Source organism: Oncorhynchus tshawytscha, linkage group LG27 (assembly GCF_018296145.1).
Source record: "Oncorhynchus tshawytscha isolate Ot180627B linkage group LG27, Otsh_v2.0, whole genome shotgun sequence".
Lineage (NCBI taxonomy): Eukaryota > Metazoa > Chordata > Actinopteri > Salmoniformes > Salmonidae > Oncorhynchus > Oncorhynchus tshawytscha.
Genome location: NC_056455.1, coordinates 846,087 through 865,587, shown reverse-complemented (window position 1 = coordinate 865,587; position 19,501 = coordinate 846,087). Strand labels below are relative to the sequence as shown.

The following is a 19,501-nucleotide window of genomic DNA, read 5'->3' as shown; positions in this document are numbered from 1 at the left end:
CTATATATTTTGGTTAGGTCAGGGTGTGACGAGGGTGGGTACTCGAGTTTTTGTATGTCTAGGAGTTTTTGTATGTCTATGTTGGCATGATATGTTTCCCAATCAGAGACAGCTGTTATCGTAGCCATTTTCCTCATTTGTGTTGTGGGATCTTGTCTATGTATAGTTGCCTTAGTGCACATCAGTAGCGTCACGTTTCGTTTGGCTGTTTGTTGTTTTGTTCAGTGAGTTTCGATTTATTAAAATTATGTGGAACTCTACTCACACTGCGCCTTGGTCTGATCCTTACGATGAACGTGACAAGGGGATTCATCAGAGAAAATGACTTTAGCCCAGTCTTCAGCAGTCCAATCCCTGTACCTTTTGCAGAATATCAGTCTGTCCCTGATGTTTTTCCTGGAGAGAAGTGGCTTCTTTGCTGCCCTTCTTGACACCAGGCCATCCTCCAAAAGTCTTTACCTCACTGTGCGTGCAGATGCACTCACACCTGCCTGCTGCCATTCCCGAGCAAGCTCTGTATTGATGGTGCCCCGATCCTGCAGCTGAATCAACTTTAGGAGACGGTCCTGGTGCTTGCTGGACTTTCTTGGGCGCCCTGAAGCCTTCTTCACAACAATTGAACCGCTAACTTTGAAGTTCTTGATGATTCGATAAATGGTTGATGTAGGTGCAATCTTACTGGCAGCAATATCTTTGCCTGTGAAACCCTTTTTCTGTTAAGCAATGATGAAGGCACGTGTTCCCTTGCAGTTAACTATGATTGACTGTCACGGCCGTCGAAAGAACGGCACCAAGGTGCAGCGTGGTAAGCGTACATATTCCTTTATTAGAATGAAAAGACGCCGAACAAAACAATTAACACTACAAAACAAACTGTGAAGCTAGAGGCTATGTGCCATAAACAAAGTCAACCATCCACAAAGACAGGTGGGAAAAAGGGCTGCCTAAGTATGGTTCCCAATCAGAGACAACAATAGACAGCTGTCCCTGATTGAGAACCATACCTGGCCAAAACAAAGAAATACAAAACATAGAAAAATTAACATAGAATGCCCACCCAAATCACACAGAGACATAAAAAGCTCTCTAAGGTCAGGGTGTGACAGTACCCCCTCCCCCCCAAAAAGGTGCGGACTCCGGCTACAAAACCTGAACCTATAGGGGAGGGTCTGGGTGGGCATCTCACCTCGGTGGAGGCTCTGGTGCGGGATGTAGACCCTGCTCCACCGCTGGCTCGCCCCGCTTTGGTGACGCCTCTGGTGTGGGGACCCTCGCTGCCGACCCCGGACAGGGAAACCTTGCTGCGGGCCCCGGACTAAGGACTCTCGCTGCGGGCCCCGGCCTGGGCACCCTCACTGCGGGCCCTGGACTGGGGACACTCGTTGCGGGCCCCGGACTGGGCACCCTCGTTGCGGAGGCTCAATCGGGAAGTCGCTGGATGCTCCGGACTGGGGACCGTCGCTGGAGGCTCCGGACTGGAGACCGTCGCTGGAGGCTCCGGACTGGAGACCGTCGCTGGAGGCTCCGGACTGGAGACCGTCGCTGGAGGCTCCGGACTGGAGACCGTCGCTGGAGGCTCCGGACTGGAGACCGTCGCTGGAGGCTCCGGACTGGAGAACGTCGCTGGAGGCTCCGGACTGGAGAACGTCGCTGGAGGCTCCGGACTGGAGACCGTCGCTGGAGGCTCCGGACTGGAGACCGTCGCTGGAGGCTCCGGACTGGAGACCGTCGCTGGAGGCTCCGGACTGGAGACCGTCGCTGGAGGCTCCGGACTGGAGAACGTCGCTGGAGGCTCCGGACTGGAGAACGTCGCTGGAGGCTCCGGACTGGAGACCGTCGCTGGAGGCCTGGTACATGGAGGAGGCACAGGATGAACCAGGTTGGGGAGACCTATTCGAGGCCTGGTCCTTGGAGGAGGCACAGGTCGAACCGGGCTGTGGGGGAGCACTGGAGATCTGGTGCTTGACACTTGCACCTCTCCTCTTGGCTGAATGCCCTTTTTAGCCTGGCACGGGCGGAGCGCAGACATAGGACGCACTGAGCAGTCACAGCGCACCGGAGAAACAGTGCGCAGAGCCGGCGCAGGATACCCTGGGCCGAAACGGCGCACCGGAGGCCAAGCGCGCTGAGCTGAAACAATCTGCCCTGGCTAGATGCCCACTCTAGCGTGGCACTTGCGGAGAGCTGGCATATAGCGCACTGGGCCATGAGAGCGCACTGGAGACACTGTGCGCTTTACCGTATAACATGGTGCCTGACCAGTAACACGCTCCTTACGGTAAGCATACGGTAAGCATGGGGAGTTGGCTCAGGTCCATAGCCTGACTCCGCCAATCTCCCCATGTGCCCCCGCCACATTTTTTGTGGGGCTGCCTCTCGTGCCTGCCTCGATGACTTGCCTCCACATATCGACTTCGCTCCTCCTTCGCTGCCTTTATTTCCTCCTTTGGATGGCGATATTCCCCAGCCTTTGCCCAGGGTCCATCACCGTCCAGGATGTCCTCCCAAGTCCATGAGTCCAAAAAACGCTGCTCCTCCTTACCACGCTGCTTGGTCCATTGGTGGTGGTTAGTTCTGCCACGGCTGTTGAAAGAACTGGACCAAGGTGCAGTGTGGTGAGCGCACATATTCCTTTATTTATATGATGCCGAAAAAAACAATAAACACTACAAAACAAACCGTGAAGCTAAAGGCTATGTGCCATAAACAAAGTCAACCATCCAGAAAGACAGGTGGGAAAAAGGCCTGCTAAGTATGGTTCCCAATCAGAGACAACGATAGACAGCTGTCCCTGATTGAGAACCATACCCGGCCAAAACAAAGAAATACAAAACATAGAAAAATGAACATAGAATGCCCACCTAAATCACACCCTGACCAAACCAAAATAGAGACATAAAAAGCTCTCTAAGGTCTGGGCGTGACATTGACAGAGGAAGAACAATGATTCCAAGCACCACCCTCCTTTTGAAGCTTCCAGTCTGTTATTCAAACTCAATCAGCATGACAGAGTGATCTCCATCCTTGTCCTCGTCAACACTCACGCCTGTGTTAACGAGAGAATCATTGACATGATGTCAGCTGGTCCTTTTGTGGCAGGGCTGAAATGCAGTGGAAATGTTTTTTGGGGATTCAGTTCATTTGCATGGCAAAGAGGGACTTTGCAATTAATTGCAATTCATCTGATCACTCTTCATAACATTCTGGAGTATATGCAAATTGACAGCATACAAACTGAGGGAGCAGACTTTGTGAAAATTAATATTTGTGTCATTCTCAAAACTTTTGGCCACAACTGTACTTGTGGTTTATAACCAGAACTGGCGGCTTGAAAGAAAGATTTTGAATGAAAAGATAGGAAAGCTAGACCGATGTAAGCCTACTCTATATATAGCTAATCAAGCAGCCCATATATAGCGCAGCACTTGAAGTCTAGCACAGGAAAGCAGTGCCACAGATATAAGGAGAAACTAGTGATCAAACCTGAGTTAGTAAATAGCCTATTTTTGGTAAAGCACACGCTGCTTGCATTGCTCCCTCAAAATTCAAACAAACAGCAAGATTTAGTGATGTTTTTCATGAAAGAACACGTTACGTTCCACACAAAGTAATATTGTAAAGTAACATGTTACTTGTGTTAAATATAACAAGTGATATGTAATGTATTACTTTCCCAAGTAACTAATCCCAACACTGGTAACTATTGAGTTATATGGCCAGGTTAGGAGGAGCAGGGGTTGCAGTGCTGAACAACACATAGAATCTCAGCCATATCAACCCCAAGGTGGGCATGACCCCTCCTGTCTCAGCCTCCAGTATTTATGCTGCAGTAGTTTATGTGTCGGGGGGCTAGGGTCAGTTTGTTATATCTGGAGTACTTCTCCTGTCCTATTCGGTGTCCTGTGTGAATCTAAGTGCGCGTTCTCTAATTCTCTCCTTCTCTCTTTCTTTCTCTCTCTCGGAGGACCTGAGCCTTAGGACCATGCCCCAGGATTACCTGACATGATGACTCCTTGCTGTCCCCAGTCCACCTGGCCGTGCTGCTGCTCCAGTTTCAACTGTTCTGCCTTATTATTATTCGACCATGCTGGTCATTTATGAACATTTGAACATCTTGGCCATGTTCTGTTATAATCTCCACAAGGCACAGCCAGAAGAGGACTGGACACCCCACATGTGCTCTCTCTAATTCTCTCTTTCTTTCTCTCTCTCGGAGGATCTGAGCCCTAGGACCATGCCCCAGGACTACCTGACATGATGACTCCTTGCTGTCCCCAGTCCACCTGGCCATGCTGCTGCTCCAGTTTCAACTGTTCTGCCTTATTATTATTCGATCATGCTGGTCATTTATGAACATTTGAACATCTTGGCCATGTTCTGTTATAATCTCCACCCGGCACAGCCAGAAGAGGACTGGACACCCCACATGTGCTCTCTCTAATTCTCTCTTTCTTTCTCTCTCTCGGAGGATCTGAGCCCTAGGACCATGCCCCAGGACTACCTGACATGATGACTCCTTGCTGTCCCCAGTCCACCTGGCCGTGCTGCTGCTCCAGTTTCAACTGTTCTGCCTTATTATTATTCGATCATGCTGGTCATTTATGAACATTTGAACATCTTGGCCATGTTCTGTTATAATCTCCACCCGGCACAGCCAAAAGAGGACTGGACACCCCACATAGCCTGGTTCCTCTCATGGTTTCTTCCTAGGTTTTGGCCTTTCTAGGGAGTTTTTCCTAGCCACTGTGCTTCTACACCTGCATTGCTTGCTGTTTGGGGTTTTAGGCTGGGTTTCTGTACAGCACTTTGAGATATCAGCTGATGTACGAAGGGCTATATAAATACATTTGATTTGATTTGATGCCTCAAGAGAGGGCACAAATCTGGGACAAACAATCGTGTCCGTTCTGGTGGATTTAAATTCTGTTGTTGGTGATGTGAATTCTCCCCGCTGTGTATGATGATGCCATATCACTGAGTCTACCTTTACTTTAAGACAAGGTTAACTAAAGGTTAACTAAAGGACCCTTCCGTGCAGTACTGCAGTACCTTCTCGTGGAAGGTGTTGACATGGTAAGAGAACGTGCAGTGTTTGTCGACCAGGAAGCAGAATCGTCTCTTCTCCTCCAGGAGGGCCTCTCTGCAGCCGTCAGCGATGAACTTCTGCATGTCACTCTGCCGAGACGAGATGGTCTCTATATACTGAGGGGAAGAGGAGGGGAGGGTGGAGGGGAGGGAGGAAGGGAGACAGGTCAGTAAAGGGGGCACGGGGGCCAAAAAGAGTTAGATACTGTGGGGTGGGGGAGGGGACAGGTTATTAAGGGTTATGGGTTACTGTGGGGTGGGGACAATATGTATGAGATTGTCTCCAGATACCCTCTATGGAAAAAAACACGTGAATTTCACATGTGCACATGTGATCTCATGCAGGAAATCTAAGGACGTCTCAAGGTTTTGCTCGCCTGAGGAAGAGCATCTAATGATGGAGATCTTCGTAGCTGTCTATTTACCACCAAAAAACTATGCTGGAACTAAGACTGCACTCATTGAGCTGTATACGGCCATAAGCAAACAGGAAAAATGCTCATCCAGAGGGGGCACTCCTAGTCCACTCCTAGTGGACATTAATGCAGGGAAACTTAAATCAATTTTACCCAATTTCTACCAGCATGTAAAATGTGCAACCAGAGAGATAAAACCTCTAGACCAGCTTTACTTCGCATACAAAGCTCTACCTCGCCCTCCATTTGGCAAATCTGACCATAATTCTATCTTCCTGATTTCTGCTTACAAGCAAAAACTAAAGCAACAAGCACTAGTTATTCGGTCAATAAAAAATTGGTCAGATGAAGCAGATGCTAAGCTACAGGACTGTTTTGCTAGCACAGACTGGAATATGTTCCGCGATTCTTCCGATGGCATTGAAGAGTACACCACATCAGTCATTGGCTTCATCAATAAGTGCATCGATGACGTCGCCCCCACTGTGACCGTATGTGCTGTACATACCCCAACCAGAAGCCATGGATTACAGGCAACATCCAAACTGAGCTATATTAATTTAGAATATTTTACTTTGAAAGGTGTAATTGACATTAATTACATTTAAACAGTCATGGTCCCCTGTAGGTTTCGTCTAGTTGTGGTAAAAATACCATACATTTACAACCAGTTACTGTATTTTTACAGATAAATAAGGGTGATAATGGACATTATCCTGCTGTATGCTGATTACTTGAGACTCAACCTCACTTGGGATTTGAACTAACAACTTCTTGAAGTTCCTGTGGACATAATAAAGATGGGCAGGAATACATTTCTGCACTTTGCCTAAAGTTGCAGTAAAAATCAAGTAAATATAAAATATTGTACTGTGACCACAGTTGGGACTCATAACCTTTATGTCGCTAGCAACCTGAAATGTCCTGCTACAGTGCAGCAATAGCACCAGATCTGTGAGCATGAAAGATACATGGCAACAGACCTATTGGCAAGAATGCATTTCTGCACTTTGTTATAAGCTGCCCAGAATCAAGTAAATAATTGTCAAATTATCACCACCAATGTAAAACTAGCACTGCTCAAGGACACAAATCATTGAGGATTTGAACTTACAACCTCTTGGTGGGAAGTGCATCCAAGTTTCTGCAGTCCCACCATGTTCAAACTAAATGCTTGGAACATCTTGAAAAAATAAGTGTATGGTTATGTTTCACTACAGTGTTGTTCCCTGGGGTATACAAAGGTCAAAAGTATTCTTCACAGGTAGGCTACACATATGAACTCACATGGTACAGTTTGGTACCTTGTAAGTATAAAGGGCAATTTTTCTACCCAATATTTGAATATAAGGTACAATCAGCACTGCACGTTGATAGGTGGGGGTAACATACTGGTAGGCTCATTAGCATATTTGGGGGCATGGTCAAATAGATGTGTATTTGTGCCAACCCTCAGTGGAAGTGTTGTAGCAGTTTGTGTTTGATGGTTATGCCAATGCAACTAGAGCACCTCCTTTGACACTGTGTGTTCTGCAAAAATTTAAAGAGAATGTGTCAGTAATGAGCTGCACTGGGAAGAGCTTACTGTGTGTTTTACAGTAACTTAATGTCAACTTGTAACCAAAAGTTGCTGTGATTTTGTAATTGCTTAACTGGAAACTACTTGTCAGTAAGTCATTGTAAAAGTTACACAAACCTACTAGCAAAATGTTGTATGTAACCTACAGGACACTTGCTGCCACTAGAAATCTTGCCAGTAACCTAATGTGCCTTCACTGACTCTTCTGTTGACAACATGCACATCAATAGCTGATTGGCAGCATACTGTAAAAGCGGCAGCCTATTAGAAGATTGCAGGTGTGGCTAATTTGAGGCATGGCTTTCAAACTATGCCGATCTAGCTGCCGAAGCACGGCATCATGGCTGGAACACAGAAGTCCGACCAGTAGAGGTGAGCTGCAGAGGTTTTGTGGCAACATCTACAACCAGACTGCTTAGAGACCTTGGAATTAAGAGCCAGAGCCAGCGTTCGGCAATCAAATCTGTATTGGAGGCGGCAGAAGGCAGCAGTCAGTGGCTCTGGATGAAGAGGAAAGACCCCAGCTGGGCCCTGAAGTGAGAGGGCCAGGAGGTATGCGGTCAACAATGCTTGACTCAGGGAGGAGGACGCCTCTGCCATGCATAGTCCCATGGGATGTTGGCTATCATCAACAAGGCAACTCCTATGACTAATTGGGAATGGGACGCAAGCGTAGGATTGATCATCCTGTCGCTGGCCGCCTTTGGGGAGGGTGTATAGTGTGAAAGGCCGAAACACCCTAGGAACCAAAGGTACACTACTGACGATGCGCTCCCCAAATTTCACCAGGCTCACTGTTCATTATCTCTTGGAAGTGCTTGCACAAAGGATAGTAACATCTCATCCTGTGTTCTTGGAATCGTTTACATACCCTACATTATTTATCTCATATGTATACATATATACTGTACTCTATATCATCTACTGCATCTTTATGTAATACATGTATCACTACCCACTTTAACTATGCCACTTTGTTTACATACTCATCTCATATGTATATACTGTACTCGATACCATCTACTGTATCTTGCCTAAGCCGCTCTGTACCATCGCTCATTCATATATCCTTATTTACATATTCTTTATCCCCTTACACTTATGTGTATAAGGTAGTAGTTTTGGAATTGTTAGCTAGATTACTTGTCGGTTATTACTGCATTGTCGGAACTAGAGGCACAAGCATTTCGCTACACTCGCATTAACATCTGCTAACCATGTGTATGTGACAAATAAAATTTTATTTTATTTGACACCATAACACCTCCTCCTCCATGCTTTACTGTGGGAAATACACATGTAGAGATCATCCGTTCATACACACCATAACACCTCCTCCTCCATGCTTTACTGTGGGAAATACACATGTAGAGATCATCCGTTCATACACACTGTGTCTCACAAAGACACGGCGGTTGTAACCAAAAATCTCACATTTCCACTGGTCTAATGTCCATTGCCTGTGTTTCTTGGCCCAAGCAAATATCTTCTTCTAATTGGTGACCTTTAATAGTGGTTTCTTTGCAGCAATTCGACCACACATTCTCCTCTGAAGAGTTGATGTTGAGATGTGTCTATTACTTTAACTATGTGAAGCATTTATTTGGGCTGCACTTTCTGAGGCTGGTAACTCTAATGAACATATCCTCTGCAGCAGTGGTAACTCTGTCTTCCATTCCTGTGGTGGTCCTCATGAGAGCCAGTTTCATCACAGCGCTTGGTACTTGAGGAAACATTCAAAGTTCTTGAAATGTTCCAGACTGACTGACGTTCATGTCTTAAAGTAATGATGAACTGTCATTTCTCTTTGCTTATTTGAGCTGTTCATGCCATAATATGGACTTGGTCTTTTACCATATCTTATGTTTACCCCCCTACCTTGTCACAACACAACTGATAGGCTCAAACACATTAAAAAGTAAATAAATTCCATAAACAAACTTTTAACAAGGCACACCTGTTAATTGAAAAGCACTCTAGGTGACTACCTCGTGAAGCTGGTTGAGAGAATGCGAAGAGTGTGCAAAGCTGTCATCAAGGAAAAGGGTGGCTATTTGAAGAATCTCAATTATAAAATATATTTAGATTTGTTTAACACTTGTTTGGTTACTACATGATTCCATATGTATTATTTCATAGTTTTGATGTCTTCACTATTATTCTACACTGTAGAAAGTAATACAAATAAAGAAAACCCCTTGAATGAGTAGGTGTTCTAAAACATTTGACCGGTAGTGTAGCTGGTAAATTCGCTCTGGCTATCTACTCCAATTTCAGAGCACGGAGCATCGGAGTGTGCCAGAGCGCAGAATAACTGACCAATTTATGAATGCTCAACACCTGTTTAATATGGCTGGTGTCATAAAATTTTGGCAAAATAGCGTAATTCAATTATTGCCAGCAGCACAGTTACAGTCACCAACGCTCTGGATAACATAAAAACAGCCTAATCAGCTCTGCTAGAGTGAGTAAAATGGTCAGAGTGAACTGTTCCCTCATTTGTGTCTGGAAGTAGCTAACAAGCTAGCCAACATTAGCCAGTTAGCTTGGATGCTTGACTACTGTTGTTAGGTCAGAACGCTCGGATCAACCCTACTCTTCGGCCAGAGCGTCCAATGTGTGCTCTGAACGCTCTGAGTTTACGAACACCCAGAGCACACTCTGGCACTCCAGATTGAATTTACGAACACGCCCGTAGTATAAACGAGCCTATAGTCTTGAAATCCTTGGTTGTTTAGTACATGGCCTCACAAGTGAATCTTTAAAGAGATGGGTGGGGCTAAAGCGTAAGAGGGTGTGAACAATGCTGAATGGGTGTAGACAAAGAAGATCTCTCCAGCAGGTGTACCAAAATCAAGGGCCAAGTTTATCAACTTTCATAGCAGAATTACTTTCCCATTGTCCCTCAACTGTAATATATGATATTCAATTTTCTAGCTTTGAGTCTTTACTTTTACCCAATGTAAAAAACACAATGTTATGTTTTGCTACAAATCGAGCTCTAATGTGACATTTAACATGTGAAAACACGTTTTTGGAACACTACACGTGACAATTCACATGTGAAAACACGTTTTTGGAACACTACACGTGACAATTCACATGTGAAAACACGTTTTTGGAACACTACACGTGACAATTCACATGTGAAAACACGTTTTTGGAACACTACACGTGACAATTCACATGTGAAAACACGTTTTTGGAACACTACACGTGACAATTCACATGTGAAAACGTGTTTTTGGAACCATTCTTATGTGAAATAATCATGTGAAAACATGTGTTTTTGGAACACTTCACATGACATTTCAGATGTAAAAACATGGTTTTGGAACACACAAATGTGCAATTCTATGTGTTATTACTGTTCTGCTAAACTATGACCCAACCTGGGATTTGAGGTCACAACCTCTGGAGTTGCTGATCTTTAGGCTGCACCATCAGTCTGTAGCATCCCCCTAAACATTCCTTACCTATAATTAATCTCTGCACTTAGCAACAGAGTGCCATCTGACTGCTATCAGTTAAACTGACTATTCTCTCAACATGGATTTAATTGACTTATCTCAGCAATTTTAGTATTATTCTGGTTTAATGATACTCCTGAATCACTATGATAAATATAATAGTTTTTCTTGAGAGTATTTTCAACAACGCTGAGATTTACTTTGAAGTTTAAAGTGTAGGAATACAGGTGAAATGTGTTACTGACACAGACATTGTGGCGTAGCAGGATGGTCAGAATGCTGTGGACCAAGAGGTTGTGTGTTCAAATCCCAGGTAAGAACATGTTGAATAATAACTGTATAAATAAACATAGACAAAGTGTGTCAAATATGTACAGTTGAAGTCAGAAGTTTCCATACACTTTAGCCAAATACAGTTAAACTCAGTTTTTCACAATTCCTGACATTTAATCCTAGTAAAAATTCCCTGTTTTAGGTCAGTTAGGATCACCACTTTATTTTGAGAATGTGAAATGTCAAAATAATAGTAGAGAGAATGATTTCTTTCAGCTTTTATTTCTTTCATCACATTCCCAGTGGGTCAGAAGTTTACATACACTCAATTAGTATTTGGTAGCATTGCCTTTAAATTGTTTAACTTGGGTCAAACGTTTCGGCTAGCCTTCCATAAGCTTCTCACAGTTGGACATTTCTCCAAAAAGTACGATCTTTGTCCCCCATGTGCAGTTGCAAACCATAGTCTGTTTTTTTTTAATGGCGGTTTTGGAGCAGTGGCTTCTTCCTTGCTGAGCGACCTTTCAGGTTATGTTGATATAGGACTTGTTTTAATTTGGATATACTGTAGATACCTTTGTACCTGTTTCCTCCAGCATCTTCATAAGGTCCTTTGCTGTTGTTCTGGGATTGATTTGCACTTTTCGCACCAAAGTACGTTCATCTCTAGGAGCCAGAACGCGTCTCTTTCCTGAGTGGTATGACGGCTGAGTGGTCCCATGGTGTTTATACTTGCGTACTATTGTTTGTACAGATGAACGTGGTACCTTCAGGTGCATGGAAATTTCTCCCAAGGATGAACCAGACTTGTGGAGGTCTACTATTTTTTTTCTGAGGTCTTGGCTGATATCTTTTGATTTTCCCATGATGTCAAGCAAAGAGGCACTGAGTTACAAGGTAGGCCTTGAAATACATCCACAGGTACACCTCCAATTAACTCAAATGATGCCAATTAGCCTATCAGAAGCTTCTAAAGCCATGGCATCATTTTCTGGAATTTTCCAAGCTGTTTAAAGGCACAGTCAACTTAATGTAAACTTCTGACCCACTGGAATTGTGATACAGTGAAATAATCTGTCTATAAACAATTGCTGGAAAAATTCCGTATGTCATGCACAAAGTAGATGTCCTAACCGACTTGACAAAACTATAGTTTGTAAACAATACATTTGTGGAGCGGTTGAAAAACAAGTTTTAATGACTCCAACCTAAGTGTACGTAAACTTCCGACTTCAACTGTATGTAAAAAGTACTGTGTGTGTATCATAACACATTTTTGTTTGCAGGGCATCACCTGTGAAATCTCATATAAAAATTTGAATCCACATGTGAAAGGTTATGTAATTACATGTGAAAATCCATATGTGAAATATCACATGTAAAGTGTTCGAAAACACATGGTTTAACATGATTTCACAAGTGCAAAACATGGAAATGTCACCTGTGAAATCATGTGATTTTCCATGTGAAATCATGTGTTTTTTCCTTAAGGGTACTGATGAGAGGATATAGGGGAGGAGACTGACTGACTGTTAAACCATTCAGTAAGGTTGTAATTGCATGCTTAGAAAAAAGCGCCTTGCTTAATTTATCTGTTCAGGTCATGTTCGGGCTTATATTGAATAATGTTGAATAATGAGATTTATTTCGATTTTTGAATATATCCATACATTTTTTTTGTCATTTGACCCCCTTTTTCTACCCAATTTCGTGATATCCAATTGTGATCTCATCACTGCCACTCCCCAACGGGCTCGGTAGAGGGCAAGGCCAAGTCATGCCGCGCTTCTTAACACCCGCTCGCTTAATCCGGAAGCCAGCTGCACCAATGTGTCGGAGGAAACACCGTTCAACTGACAACTAAAGTCAGCTTGCAGGCGCCTGGCCCGCCACAAGGAGTCGCTTGAGCACGATGAGCCAAGTAAAGCCCCCCAGGCAAACCCTCCCTTAACCCGGACAACACTGGGCTAATTGTGCGCCGCCCTATGGGACTCATGGTCGGTTGTGACACAGTCTGGGTTCAAACCCCAGGTTGAAGTGACACCGCAACACTGCAATGCCTTAGACCGCTGCGCCACTTGGGAGGCGAATAATGAGTCTCTGCTCTGTCTGTCTCCATCTCACCCCCTGTTATTACTCCATCATCCCTATCCTGTAGAAACTCAATAACTCTGCTGAAAGAACCCGTGTCTAAATCCCAAATAGCACCCCTTTCCCAATGTAGTGTATGGTCAAAAGTAGTACACTATATAAATCAAATCAAATTTTATTTGTCACATACACATGGTTAGCAGATGTTAATGCGAGTGTAGCGAAATGCTTGTGCTTCTAGTTCCGACAATGCAGTAATAACCAACAAGTAATCTAACTAACAATTTCAAAACTACTGTCTTATACACAGTGTAAGGGGATAAAGAATATGTACATAAAGATATATGAATGAGTGATGGTAGAGAGCAGCATAGGCAAGATACAGTGGATGGTATCGAGTACAGTATATACATATGAGATGAGTATGTAAACAAAGAGGCATAGTTAAAGTGGCTAGTGATACATGTATTACATAAGGATGCAGTAGATGATATAGAGTACAGTATATACGTATGCATATGAGATGAATAATGTAGGGTATGTAACATTATATTAGGTAGCATTGTTTAAAGTGGCTAGTGATATATTTTACATCATTTCCCATCAATTCCCATTATTAAAGTGGCTGGAGTTGAGTCAGTGTGTTGGCAGCAGCCACTCAATGTTAGTGGTGGCTGTTTAACAGTTTGATGGCCTTGAGATAGAAGCTGTTTTTCAGTCTCTCGGTCCTCGCCTTCTGGATGATAGCGGGGTGAACAGGCAGTGGCTCGGGTGGTTGTTGTCCTTGATGATCTTTATGGCCTTCCTGTAACATCGGGTGGTGTAGGTGTCCTGGAGGGCAGGTAGTTTGCCCCCGGTGATGCGTTGTGCAGACCTCACTACCCTCTGGAGAGCCTTACGGTTGTGGGCGGAGCAGTTGCCGTACCAGGCGGTGATGCAGCCCGCCAGGATGCTCTCGATTGTGCATCTGTAGAAGTTTGTGAGTGCTTTTGGTGACAAGCCGAATTTCTTCAGCCTCCTGAGGTTGAAGAGGCGCTGCTGCGCCTTCTTCACGATGCTGTCTGTGTGAGTGGACCAATTCAGTTTGTCTGTGATGAACGCCGAGGAACTTAAAACTTGCTACCCTCTCCACTACTGTTCCATCGATGTGGATAGGGGGGTGTTCCCTCTGCTGTTTCCTGAAGTCCACAATCATCTCCTTAGTTTTGTTGACGTTGAGTGTGAGGTTATTTTCCTGACACCACACTCCGAGGGCCCTCACCTCCTCCCTGTAGGCTGTCTCGTCGTTGTTGGTAATCAAGCCTACCACTGTTGTGTCGTCCGCAAACTTGATGATTGAGTTGGAGGCGTGCGTGGCCACGCAGTCGTGGGTGAACAGGGAGTACAGGAGAGTGCCCAGAACGCACCCTTGTGGGGCCCCAGTGTTGAGGATCAGCGGGGTGGAGATGTTGTTGCCTACCCTCACCACCTGGGGGCGGCCCGTCAGGAAGTCCAGTACCCAGTTGCACAGGGCGGGGTCGAGACCCAGGGTCTCGAGCTTGATGACGAGCTTGGAGGGTACTATGGTGTTGAATGCCGAGCTGTAGTCGATGAACAGCATTCTCACATAGGTATTCCTCTTGTCCAGATGGGTTAGGGCAGTGTGCAGTGTGGTTGAGATTGCATCGTCTGTGGACCCATTTGGGCGGTAAGCAAATTGGAGTGGGTCTAGGGTGTCAGGTAGGGTGGAGGTGATATGGTCCTTGACTAGTCTCTCAAAGCACTTCATGATGACGGAAGTGAGTGCTACGGGGTGGTAGTCGTTTAGCTCAGTTACCTTAGCTTTCTTGGGAACAGGAACAATGGTGGCCCTCTTGAAGCATGTGGGAACAGCAGACTGGTATAGGGATTGATTGAATATGTCCTTAAACACACTGGCCAGCTGGTCTGCGCATGCTCTAAGGGCGCGGCTGGGGATGCCGTCTGGGCCTGCAGCCTTGCGAGGGTTAACACGTTTAAATGTCTTACTCACCTCGGTTGCAGTGAAGGAGAGTCCGCATGTTTTCGTTGCAGGCCGTGTCAGTGGCACTGTATTGTCCTCAAAGCGGGCAAAAAAGTTATTTAGTCTGCCTGGGAGCAAGACATCCTGGTCCGTGACTGGGCTGGTTTTCTTCTTGTAGTCCGTGATTGACTGTAGACCCTGCCACATACCTCGTGTCTGAGCCGTTGAATTGAGATTCTACTTTTTCTCTGTACTGGCGCTTAGCTTGTTTGATAGCCTTGCGGAGGGAATAGCTGCACTGTTTGTATTCGGTCATGTTACCAGTCACCTTGCCCTGATTAAAAGCAGTGGTTCGCACTTTCAGTTTCACGCGAATGCTGCCATCAATCCACGGTTTCTGGTTAGGGAATGTTTTAATCGTTGCTATGGGAACGACATCTTCAACGCACGTTCTAATGAACTCGCACACCGAATCAGCGTATTCGTCAATGTTGTTATCTGACGCAATACGAAACATCTCCCAGTCCACGTGATGGAAGCAGTCTTGGAGTGTGGAGTCAGCTTGGTCAGACCAGGTTGAACAGACCTCAGCGTGGGAGCTTCTTTTTTTAGTTTCTGTCTGTAGGCAGGGATCAACAAAATGGAGTCGTGGTCAGCTTTTCCGAAAGGAGGGCGGGGCAGGGCCTTATATGCGTCGCGGAAGTTAGAGTAACAATGATCCAAGGTTTTTCCACCCCTGGTTGCGCAATCGATATGCTGTTAAAATTTAGGGAGTCTTGTTTTCAGATTAGCCTTGTTAAAATCCCCAGCTACAATGAATGCAGCCTCCGGATAAATGGATTCCAGTTTGCAAAGAGTCAAATAAAGTTCGTTCAGAGCCATAGATGTGTCTGCTTGGGGGGGGGGAATATATACGGCTGTGATTATAATCGAAGAGAATTCTCTTGGTAGATAATGTGGTCGACATTTGATTGTGAGGAATTCTAAAATCAGGTGAACAGAAGGATTTGAGTTCCTGTATGTTTCTTTCATCACACCATGTCTTGTTAGCCATAAGGCATACGCCCCCGCCCCTCTTCTTACCAGAAAGATGTTTGTTTCTGCCGGCGCGATGCGTGGAGAAACCCGCTGGCTGCACCGCCTCCGATAGCGTCTCTCCAGTGAGCCATGTTTCCGTGAAGCAAAGAACATTACAGTCTCTGATGTCCCTCTGGAATGCTACCCTTGCTCGGATTTCATCAACCTTGTTGTCAAGAGACTGGACATTGGCGAGAAGAATGCTAGGGAGTGGTGCACGATGTGCCCGTCTCCGGAGTCTGACCAGAAGACCGCCTCGTTTCCCTCTTTTACGGAGTCGTTTTTTTGGGTCGCCGCATAGGATCCATTCCGTTGTCCTGGTTGAAAGGCAGAACACAGGATCCGCTTCGTGAAAATCATATTCTTGGTCGTACTGATGGTGAGTTGACGCTGATCTTATGTTCAGTAGTTCTTCTCGACTGTATGTAATGAAACCTAAGATGACCTGGGGTACTAATGTAAGAAATAAAACGTAAAAAAACAAAAAACTGCATAGTTTCCTAGGAACGCGAAGCGAGGCGGCCATCTCTGTCGGCGTCGGAAACTCAGGAACAGGGTGCCATTTGGGATGCAGACACACACCTTCCCAGTGATGGACTCAGTATTGAAACAACCTCACAAAGCAGACCACGGAACTGACATTACATACAGACAGCTCAGGTCCTCTTTGAAACAACATTCAATCTCTGTTTCACCCTCCTCCCTTATCTCTCCTCTCCTTTTTTCCAGTTGTCTTGACGACAGTGACAGACTATTCGTCTCTAGGGTTCTTGTTTTGTGGTTTTGTCAGAGACCCTCCTTTAATGTCTAGCCCAGTTCTCTCTAATTATCTCTCTCTCACTGTTTCTCTCACTTACCCCAATGATGGGGCCACACCACCTAAACTATGGAGCTTAATTTCTACTGCAAACAATCACTCAAAGAGGGGAAGACTGGAAGACTGAGAAAGAGAGAGGGGGGAAAAGAGAGTGAGACAGACATTTGGGGAGATAATTAATTGAGCTCAGATGTTGCAGCAAATCAAATCAAATCAGGCTTTATTCATTTCAGAAATGGAATGCAACAACGCAATGTGCTTCAAAGGAAAATAACTAATAAAATCAATGAAAATAAAAGCGTAACTATTTACTACACAAACATAAGCGGATAAAATAAAATAAAAGAATAACAAAAACTGAAAGCCTAAAAATTACCTTAAGGAAAAGCAAAGCTAAAAAGGTATGTTTTAAGATCACAGTTTGGGCCCCCCCTCAGGTTCTCTGGCAGGCTATTCCAGAGGCTGCGGGCATCATAACTAAAGGCTGCCTCTCCATGTCTCTTGGTCCTTGTCTTTGGGATAGTTAAAAGGCCAGTTCCAGAGGACCTGAGGGACATACTGGGTACACAACTTAAAAGCATGTCTGACATGTATTGGGGTGCACAATCATGGATTGATTTAAAAAACAATAGAAGAATCTTAAAAATGAATTCTAAAACTCACAGGCAGCCAGTGCAGAGACCTTAAAACCAGTGTACGGTGTGCTCTCCTGTAGACGTTTGAAAAAGACAGTCAATAAAGCAAGAGTGAAAGAGGAGTTATTGAGCAGAGCCAGAGTGGGTTTCACAGTGGGTTTCATCAACAGCCAGCATCTCCCAGGGCCCATCTCTCACCTTGTCCTATTGATTTAATAAAGAAGTCTATGGTTAGGAAGACTATTACTCTGTATCCTCTGATTACTGTTAGTGGCTAAATATGCTACCAGACACCACTCCAAGTCTACTCTATTTAAGGCAACATTTGTTAATCTATAAACTCTTCACCCGTTCCCAGTCCCACTACACCTTATGAAGCCTGTCAGTGAGTGTATACTACCAACCAACTCCAGGCCAACTACCAGCTCCTAGGTGCACACTTCATACTCCAGAGTCGGCTGTACCCATAGCCAGTCAACACTTGAGAGCACAATACTCACAAAAGAGTGTACAGTGCTCCCACTCCCCACATTCACTAAAACACACTGTCCATTCTAATGTGATGAGAGGCATTTGATCCTCGATGAGCCTTCAGTGTTGTTTTATGCGTGAAGGGGCACGACAGTGACGGCACTCCACTTGACATGAACACAAAGACTCTGCCCGCAGCTATAGGTGTGGTGGTACTGTGCATGTGTAGTGTTCATTTCCCTTCCATCTGTGCACTTTAATGTACAGTTTTTCCTCCTTGCGGTGTCTGGCAAGATCAAGGAGCCAGCTGGGCCTATGACTTTCCCTGGGTTTACTGTCAATACGAACTTCATAAACTTCTTTCTTTGATATCCTCTTTGGCAGGATTCTCCAATAGACGCGGACCAAATTCGGCAATTTTATTTGCCCACCCAATTTTTTAAAACAATTTTGGGACATAAAAGACTGTAAAAATCACCAGGAATTTAGGAATATATATTCCCACTCGTAAATAAAGAGGTATATGTGATCGTATCCCAATATAATCAAGGTTTGAAATGATTCTGCTTTTGTGGAAATACTATACAGTATCTGTTTATAACTATGTTCTGGGCCCCCGACCATCCACTCAAGAAAAACAATCGGTCCGCGGCTGAATGTAATTGGGAACTCCTGTTCTGTGGATTACTGCTCCATGTGTGTAAATCATTACTTTACAAGGAAGTCCATAGAAGGGTTTGGCATTGTTTGTGAAAACAAAGCATGACAACCATGGCAACCAAGAGCAAAAATGGTCTGTCTGGTTTTTATAGAGACACATAGAGAAAAAGGTGGTTTTGGATGAGGGTAAAGTCTCGTGACCGTCTGTTAAAGTGCTCTCTATAGCCGTCTGAGAAACTCAAGGAACCCATGCACATGCTCACACCATCAGAAAAATTAACTGGACACATAGTCACTTCTCAGCTGATCGTGTTGTTCCAAAAGAAAAAAGACACCCCGTTTCAAAATGGAGAAAATCCTAAAAGTGGGACAAGGGCCTTTTCTGACTAGCATACCCAAGGTGCATTGAGTGTACAGTCTGATCACTGAGACCTCGGTGAAATTAGATTACATCTGGTTCTAGTCTCACCTCATTCTCCTTGATGAATTAAGATCTGGTTCTAGTCTCACCTCATTCTCCTTGATGAATTAAGATCAGGTTCTAGTCTCATCTCGTTCTCCTTGATTAATTAAGATCTGGTTCTAGTCTTACCTCATCCTCCTTAATGAATTAAGATCTGGTTCTAGTCTCACCTCGTTCTCCTTGATGAATTAAGATCTGGTTCTAGTCTCACCTCATTCTCCTTGATTAATTAAGATCAGGTTCTAGTCTCATCTCGTTCTCCTTGATTAATTAAGATCTGGTTCTAGTCTCACCTCATCCTCCTTGATTAATTAAGATCTGGTTCTAGTCTCACCTCGTTCTCCTTGATGAATTAAGATCTGGTTCTAGTCTCACCTCGTTCTCCTTGATGAATTAAGATCTGGTTCTAGTCTAACATTGTTCTCCTTGATTCATTAAGATCTGGTTCTAGTCTCACCCCATTCTCCTTGATTAAGATCAGGT

The 19,501-nt window shown here is 44.6% G+C and overlaps 1 protein-coding gene across 1 annotated transcript in view; it reads right to left on the bottom strand.

Annotated features, from left to right (window-relative positions):
* Positions 1 to 19,501, bottom strand: part of LOC112259313 (brain-specific angiogenesis inhibitor 1-associated protein 2-like protein 1) — a 62,971-nt gene that overhangs the window by 19,774 nt on the left and 23,696 nt on the right. The window contains exon 7 of the mRNA XM_042307324.1: positions 5,050 to 5,202. Coding sequence (XP_042163258.1) covers positions 5,050 to 5,202 — 153 coding nt within the window. The remainder of the gene's footprint in view (positions 1 to 5,049; positions 5,203 to 19,501) is intronic.